Source organism: Poecilia formosa, unplaced genomic scaffold (genome assembly GCF_000485575.1).
Source record: "Poecilia formosa unplaced genomic scaffold, Poecilia_formosa-5.1.2 Scaffold522, whole genome shotgun sequence".
Lineage (NCBI taxonomy): Eukaryota > Metazoa > Chordata > Actinopteri > Cyprinodontiformes > Poeciliidae > Poecilia > Poecilia formosa.
In genome coordinates, this window is record NW_006800461.1 from 41,699 (window position 1) to 50,729 (window position 9,031).

The 9,031-nt window shown below is 37.2% G+C and overlaps 1 protein-coding gene across 1 annotated transcript; it reads left to right on the forward strand.

Annotated features, from left to right (window-relative positions):
- The first annotated feature begins 894 nt into the window (after positions 1 to 894).
- On the forward strand, positions 895 to 3,356 carry LOC103129188 (E3 ubiquitin-protein ligase TRIM21-like). Its single transcript, XM_007540173.1, has 2 exons — positions 895 to 976; positions 1,080 to 3,356. The coding sequence occupies exon 2, from the start codon at positions 1,082 to 1,084 to the stop codon at positions 2,711 to 2,713; it is 1,632 nt and encodes a 543-aa protein (XP_007540235.1). The 5' UTR covers positions 895 to 976; positions 1,080 to 1,081; the 3' UTR covers positions 2,714 to 3,356.
- The last annotated feature ends 5,675 nt before the right edge of the window (positions 3,357 to 9,031 follow it).

Here is a 9,031-nt window from a genome sequence, read left to right on the forward strand (position 1 = left end):
ATGGAACAGTTTTTGCCAGTAAAGATCTACAAAGGGTGTTGTTCATTCAGCTCCTGGGAGTCATTACTTTGCACTGCAACAAACATTCTTAACTTGTGCTGATCAATAACATAACATCTTATCCAAAAACAGCGAAAATTGTGATTGCTACATCAGCAAATGAGGGAAAGTTCAGAGGGGTATTAACTTTGACATCTCTAAATAACACGATATTGTTCACAATGCTGTTCAAAGAGAATTCAGAAACTTCCTATAAGGTGAGCTGGAGAAGGTCTGCATGTAAACATGCAGGATTATTGTTCTTGAAGGCTGGACTTAGATCATAACATTGATTTCTTTGGTTTTATTTATAGTTCTCAGAAATGTGGAAAAAAAATCATTGTGTGTATAAAATCTGTAATAGTAAAGGAGATTAATATTTTGAATTGAATTAGCAAAATCACTTCCATGCAGAAATACACAAAAATAGTCCCCTGCTAAATGTTCAAACCTTTTCCCTCATAGACACAGGAATATTAAAAGCCTTTGTTTCCCTGTGGAACAAAAGGATGATGTTGACTGCACAGCTTTGTGTGTCGATTCCCACAACTCACTTGTCATGTAAAAGTTGTTGTGAATTTTTCATTTTCCTGTTTTACAACTTTGAATCCACTGGCAGCTGAAACTGTACATGAAAGGAGTTTCAGACAGAAATACGCCGTCAAAGAGGAACATGAATTATGCACTAAATAAAAAAAAAATCACTGGAGATGCAGGCTTTTGATATATAGATATGCAACATTTTTGTTTTCCTTTGTGACCATGCTCAGCTGAAAATGAAAAGTAGAGGGGGAATAAAGCTGCTGGCTGTGTGCCTGTTAAGGGTTAACTGTTTTCAAAGCGATGAGGAAGTCAGATCACATGACCAAAGTGAAACAGAAAGAAAAAGAAAGACAGGGACAAGTTTAAAAGTTTCACTGAAGTCTTTATACAGCAGGTAATGTTTCTGTTTCACAAGTTTATTGTGGAGTTTTATATATGAACTTAGATGAAAATAGATTTTACGTTATAAAAATTAATTCTCTCTTTCTTTCTTCTAGAAATGGCTTCTGCCACAAGTCTAGTGACTGATGATAATTTTTCTTGCTCTATCTGCCTGGATGTGTTCACGAAACCTGTATCAATTCCTTGTGGACACACTTTTTGTCAAGATTGCATCACAAAACACTGGGAAACAGTTAGTCTCTTTGAATGCCCGCTGTGCAAAGAGACATATCTCCCAAAGCCAATGCTCCGGGTGAATATTTTCATTGCTGATATGGCGGAAAGATTCAAAAACGCAGTGAGAAGGAAGTCGTCTTCACCCCTTCAAGAAGCACTGGTTGGGAAAGTGCTGTGCAATCTGTGCACAGACCCCATGTCTGCTGCTGTGAAGTCTTGTTTAGTATGTTTTATGTCATTCTGCAAAACACACCTGCAGCCTCATCAAACATTACCCAACTTACAGAGACACAAGCTAATCCAGCCAGTCAATGACCTCCAGAACAGGTTATGCAAGACACACGGCGAACCTTTTGAGTTCTTTTGCAGGGGAGATCAAATGTTTCTCTGTTTGTCCTGCAAAGTCAAAGACCATAGGACGCACACGGTGGTGACTTTAGAAGAGGAGGCAAAAATAAGAAAAACTAAGCTGGGGAAAGACAAGGAAAGCACTGATCAATTGATCGAGACACGTCAGCAGATGAGTCTTGACATTCGATCCTCGTTGGACGGGGTCAGGAAAAATGCAGAACAAGCACTGTCATACAAAAACCATGTGATGGCTGCTGTTGTGGATTACATTCAGAGAAGCCAAATTGAGCTGACTGAGGTAATCAATACAAAGCTGCAACAAATTGAGAAAAAGGGGATCGATTTCACTACGGAACTGGATGCAGAAATTTTGCAAATAAAAGAGAAAAAAGAACAACTTGATAAAACTTCTCTCACAGATGATGACTTCACATTTCTCGAGAATGCCCTTTCTTTTACAGTATCTTCACCCCAGGTAAAGAACTGGGCCGATCTGAAACTTAACACTGCCGAGTTTGCAATACAAGACGCCATGGATGAGCTCCAGAGATCGGTCAAAAGTAAAATAAATACACTGTGCGATCCTACTTTTAGAGAGAAGCAGCGGTATGCTGTAGATGTGACATTCGATCCTGACACAGCACACCCTTTATTGAATATTTCAGCTGATGGGAAGCAAGTTGCCACTGGATACCAGAAAAGGAATGCCGACAACAAACCAGAGAGGTTTCAAAAGGTCCTCAATGTTCTGGCAAAAGAAGGTTTCTCCTCTGGAAAGTTTTACTATGAGGTTCAGGTGAAAGGCAAACCTCAGTGGGATTTGGGAGTGGTGAGTGAGTCTATCAACAGGAAGGGGGATATCAGACTGAGTCCGAAGAATGGATACTGGACCATCTGGTTTAGAAATGGAAATGAGCTCACAGCCAACGCTGGCCCTGCTGTAAACCTGCCAGTGAGGCAGATACCTGAAAAGGTTGGAGTTTTTGTAGATTATGAGGAAGGACAAGTTTCCTTTTACGATGTGGACGCAAGGGCAATCATCTTCTCCTTTACGGGAAACAGCTTCACCACGAAGCTCTTCCCTTTCTTCAGTCCCTGCATCAATGAGGGAGGAAAAAATTCAGCTGCCTTGATCATCACTCCTGTAACAACCAACCACTGAGAGACTGTTGAAGTTCCTGGACAAGCATTGTAACAAACTACAATAGCACAACCCAATTTTCACCACACTAATCCATCAGTGGCAGTTTGAATGGTATTGTTGGATGTCAGTCTCTCAAACTGAGTTTAATGCTTCTCATTCATGATATGCACTCCGCAGGGTGAAGAGGAGAAATGGGATTTGTGTAAGTTAAACTTGTTCTCCTGTCAAACATGTAAACTATAAAACTTTACATTTTAACTGTAATGTTCAGCAAAGCACTGTTATTATGTTACAGTTTTAACCACTTGTGCAAGCTGTGACTGATGTGCATTCAATGAGTGTTTTACTGTAGCACCAGCACAAATACAATAAAAGAAAAATGATCTTTAATTCGATTCTTCCATCATGTTCAGATTTTCTGATGAGTAATATCTTCTGAAATCTATTTATCAGGTTCAAACATTCACTTTGTTTTTGTTGGTCTTTGGTTCAGTGTTTTAGTTTTTAAATTATGTTTTTAAAAAGTGTTACCTGTGCATGCAATAGCTACAACAAAAGGACAAAACTGGGTAATTAAAAGGAGCACTTCTGGATGACAAACCACTGACATGTGAGCAAACAATGTGTTTTTAAGCTGTCTTTTAATAAATGTTGCATTTCATGTTTTGTGTAATTTGTTTGCTTAAAAGCTGAAAGTATCAGCACTCTGGGAGATACAGATTAGATTATTTTTTAAATAGGTAAGGAAGCATTAAATTATAACTGCAGTCATCAGTACGTGCGATAGCACAGACAAAACGTGCAGTATAAAAACAGCACTTATTTGTCATTTAATGTGATTCTGTTCATATCTGGAGTGAAGAGTAAATAACTCCAGGAAACAGTTTTGCAAACTGTGGAGGAAAACAATGTAGAACAAATTTGAAGATTATTTTATCTACAAACTTTATTTTCACAAAACTTTTGAAAGGTGCAGAGTTTTAAAGCTCTAAGGTCCAAGTAAATGCACCCCTTGCAGTACAGTAATAGTCCGGGCAAGTGGACCAGCTCTGGCGGGTCAAGCACTCAGAAGATGCTGATCTTGGGCGAACAGCCAGGTGGAAAAATAACTGAAGGCCTGGCAGGTTAGTGATTGACTGGAGTCTTCAGGCGATCTCCAGTAAAGCACAAGACGACTGCAGGTGAGGTGAGGAGCCAGCCTGCTGGTTCCTGCGGGTTCTGGACCTCAGCAGTCTTTTGAAATTGACTGAATAGAATCTTGGAAGGCGTCTGTACTTAAACAGGGGAACTTCCTCTACACGACTCTTCTGCCAAAACATTAAATACACTTCAGAAAAAAGCGAATAAGAAAAAGTTGACTTAAGGAATAATAAGCTGCTCTGAAAAAGAAATTTGATACCATAGATCACAAAGTGTTATTTGAAAAAAATGCAATTTGGAATTTGTGAGACTGGTTGAAAAAAAATGTCTTAGTGAACAATTCCAATATGTGGAACCAAGTAATGAGAATTCAACTTCTGTAATGGAAAGTGGTTTCCATGATTAGTAGATCTTGAAATTAAGGTGATAAAGTCAATCACTTCAAAAGTTGTTCCAAATCAAAGAACATAATATAAACATAGATGAAGTTGCGTGTTTGTATACTCAACAATGAATACATAAAAAAAATGAAGATTTACTTCAGCTAAGTTTTGCAATTTCTAAATTTCTATTTCTTTGTTTTAAAATTATGATTAGTTAAAATCATCTCAATTTATTTGTTTTCAACAGATTCTCCGTTTCACCTGAGCCGCAGACTCTCTCCTTAGAGTCTAAAAATTTACTTTCGAAACATTTATATTTACACAGATAAATTATCCCTCCATAGACAGATACAGAGTATAAAGTACAAAGAATATCTAATTTTAGGAATGAGAAATGATGTGCCAAATAGTTTATCCAGCCAACATGTTTCTAATGACTTTTTCACCGTGCTTCTTGTGACAGATTTATCAGTGTTAATTAAACAATAACTCTTGGTGTTACTTTGTAATGCAGGGCTTCATAAACAAGTTTAACTAGCATTCAGTCTTACCGTGAAAAGCTTATTCATAGGGACCCACTGTGGCTGCATTGATCTGGGTCATTACACTGTCTTGATGAATGCCATGGTGAGAAGCAGTGTATTGTGTGTGTAGATGTGCTTCTGCAGGTGCGCGCACCTTTTGTCCAACAGTATGTGCATCTAATGAGATGCCAAATGTAATGAGACAAATCTATCCATTAGAATCCCTTAACAAGAATGAATCTGCGTAGCTACTAATGATTCAGGGCTCCATCAGAGAGACTTGGCGAGCCAAAGGACCTGAATCAGGCTGAAGATGACCCGAGGCCCGACAGAATCCAACCTTCTCCACCAGTAAATCCTCCAGCTCCAGCTGTTCTCCTCCAGCGAATGACTTCAAATTAGCAAGCAGCAACAACTCTGACAGACTCCATTCATAGCCAGGGAAAAAAAAAAAAAAACTAATCATCTCTAATCATTGATCTGCCATTACTGGGCCATAGTCATTAGCCTGATGGAGCAATTCTCTGGTGAATTCACTTGTTACTGGAGCTAATTTTAACCTCCAGGCTGGAGCTGTGTTAAACAAGTGCCTCACATTTATGCACTAAATACAGTGCAGGAACTTGTAACTAATGTGAAAGCACAGGGCTGATATATTTCTCCAAGACACTGGAGTTAAGCAATGTTTGACCTCTGTAGCTATGATATTATTTATTAAAGAGGCTCTTCAACAGCAATTGCTTCCAGAACAAATGTGTGTTTAGTAGGCAAGTAAAAATAGACAAAAATTCAACAGCAGTAGTAAACGAGACTGAAATATTTAGCAACTATTTAATTTTGAAAAAAAGAAACGAAACAACAAAAAAGTCAATAATAAAATACTAGAGAGATTAAATTAGATTTTTTCATAATTGTTTTATATGCATTATCTCTACATAAAATGTAATACATTGGCAAACTAAGCAGAAGTAAATCAAGTTTCTAATAAAACAATTTATATGTATAAAGCTGAAAAGCTGCAAATGTATCTCTTTGGTCTCATGCCAGAAAATAAGATGAGCTATCAAGCTTTTAGAATCACACTAAAAAGCAAAATTAAAGCCATACCTGTACTCATAGAAAATTATTATACCACAAACTTTATGATTATATAAACAATATTTATATTATTTTCGAGACATTTAGTAGCCATTGTTAGTCTAGAACATAGGAGTGACACCATTGGTGTTAAAAGAAACAACATATAAAAAGGAACATTTGCCAAAAAAAGGACCGGGTGTTTTCTTTTAGGTACTTGGGCTGAATTTGGAGGCAGTTGAGACCCAAATGGACGTGTAAAAACATGTAATATTACCATAAACAAGACATTTTATTAAATAGAGGGAACCTAAAAGCCAGTTCAAATGAATCTATGATTAATCTTATCTTAAAGGAAAGAAGAGGTGTCAACATGTCAGTGGTGCACTTGCAGCATTATTGGCACATTCACAGTCTAATCAGAGTGTTTTTAACTTTACAAACTGATGGAGTGAAAAACAATGGCTGAGTGACTTTGTTTTCTATCTCTGAGATGGAAGAGACAAACTGTGCGGCTTTCCCAGTGACAGATAAGATTTGGGCTCCACAAAAGCTTTGATCTTAAGGCTTTCTGACAGGCTTTAATCTGAGCAGACCACACACACACACACGCACACACCTACACGCACACACGTTTTTCTCCTGATAAGCCATAATACACAAAACAGACTTATTTCCAGCTGTCTGCTTGTGGTTTGGCGAAAACCCAGAGTATAGATGGTGCTGCAGAAAACATCTCCTGAGGACAATAAATAACAAGCAACATGTTAAAAGGTGCTTGCGTGCTTGCGTGCGTGCGTGCGTGCGTGCGTGCGCGTGCGTGCGTGTGTGTGTGTTGGGGACTGGGCACTGCTGCTAACTTCTTTTCTGTAAGTTGAGAACTAGAACTGCAGTGTCACTGTACTGCAGCTCAAGATTTACCACCAGTCATTTAGCAAATGTCACTGCTGTGACGTTTTGTAGTTTTTTCCTCAGTATTTTGCTTCCACAGATGGCATCTGATTCAAAAAGCTTGTATTTTTAGAAAAAAAAATCTGTGAGCCATGAAAAAGGCAACATTTAATGGCATTTAAACTACAAAGAGAAAAGGGTAAACGCTGGAAAGAATATGATGTTATCCATCTCAAAGAGCCTCTTTGTCTTATCAGTGTGTGACAAAATGAAAGCTGCACCTGAATCGGATGATTACGATATGTTCCCTGTAATCTGGAAAACAACCATTATAAAGGAACACTTTTTATTCTCTGTAATTTGCACTGTACCAGAAAAAAAAAAAAAAAACGCTCCTTAAAACAAAAACAGCAAAGTGTATGAGATTTTCCTCTTTTGTAAAAACACTGTATATATGCATATAATTGCAAGGAAGAAAAAAAAAACCTTTTAATTTATTATTTATTTAATTATTATTAAAAGGCACCTTTTGCTTTTCCTACATTTGAAATATTATTCCATACATTTGCACAAAAAAAAAACCCAGAAGCCAGTTTCAAAAAAATTACCTTATGTCAGGGGTGTATAAGTCTATTCAGTAAATTATTATACATGCTCCAATAAGGCTTATTTCCAGACTAAAGTTATCTTTGGAAAGCAAAAATATCTAAGCAGGTATTGAACACACTAAACCCGCATCTATGTAGAAAACTTTATTTTTGTTGGGCTGATGCAATATTTCAATCTAAACTGTCATGTTTTCATTGGCTTTAATTGGAAAAAATCACCATAATTCACAGGAATAAAGGTTTTGAAAATATCAGTCTGTGTGTAATTAATGTATATAATATATTTCACTTCCTGAAAAATATTCACATTTCAATTGTAAATAGCCTGCATTTGCAGACTGGTCTACCCTTCATCCCTCCGCCAACACACCCAAATCAGATGGCTAGAGTCCCCCATTCATTTGATTCAGATGTGTTGGAGAAGGGACACAGGATGGAGCCTCTTAGGACTGGACTCGGGCACCCTTGAAGTAACGAATCAGTGTGGTCCATTCCAACTCATGCTTAGTCAACCACATTTACCACAGGTGGACTCCAGTCTAGTTCCAGAAACATCTCTGAGCTCATTAGTGGAAATCAGATGCAGCTGAGCTCAGGTTTGAGCATCAAAGCAAGAAGGTTTGTTGACTTTTTTTTTCTTAAATATAAAATTACAAATATGTCTAGAGCAAATTTTCACTTTGATATTGTGTTAAATTCAGTAAATTAAAACAAAATAGAATAAGTCTCTTCCATATTGTGAAAATGTTCCGACACGAGTCTCCTTTATTTTAATTTGAAATATTCTGCTGTGATGCAAGACAGAGGATTCTCTGAAGACTCCACAAGGCTGAGCCTGCACAGTGTGAAATGTTCAAATTCGGTTCTGAAACTGCAGATCATGTGATGAGCTGTAGTCCTGCAGGATCTTGTTTCAAGTTTTGATGTAGTTCATGTCAGTATTCCTGTTTGTCGATGTGGCAGTGAGAGCCATTCAATGGGCTATTTCACATTTTTATTCATCACATATTTCTGGTGTTGCTAGTTAAAACAATTGGCCTCATTTCCAGTTTCCTCCTGGTTTCTCAAACTCGAGAAGTCAAACTGAACTGTGAAATCACTGCATCGTTTATTTCTATATTTTTACTGGGGTTGTTTTTTAGGAGTGTATCGTTTGATCATTTTATCTTTTTCTTAGTACTTAGTCAAGCATTTATAGCATATTGAGTTTGTTGATTAAAGTATTTTAACTGTAAGGCTGAATTGTGTTTGCTGTTGCTGTAAACTGCAGGGCATTAGTCAGAAATCGTCTGGGTTTATTCCATATATGTGTAGTGCTGGAGTACCTTAATATTTTGTTTTAAAACCTAAGCCTGGTCAGGCAGGTTTTTATTAACAAGAACTGAGACTGATGAATAATTCTTTGACTATCATTTTCATGAACATCAGGTGGTGCCCCAAATTGATAATTTTGACCAAAATGACTGGCTTTATGAATAATTGCCCTAATAAGTAACTATTTTTAGTTAGCAATAGCTAAATCAGACTTCCTGTTGCACAACACAGACCATGTTTTAACATCCTTAACCTAGTAATCTATCTATATATCTATCTATCTGACAATACTGTCTTAATAAGAAAAAAATCTTGTCATGCTTAATTTTCTCAGAATTTCAGAAAAACAGCAGAGGGATGAAGTTTCTTCTCTCTCTAGCACTTCTTAAATTGGTGTTC

Excerpts from the sequence above, each read along its gene's own strand:
- LOC103129188 (XM_007540173.1), top strand. The coding sequence starts at position 1,082 with ATGGCTTCTGCCACAAGTCTAGTGACTGATGATAATTTTTCTTGCTCT.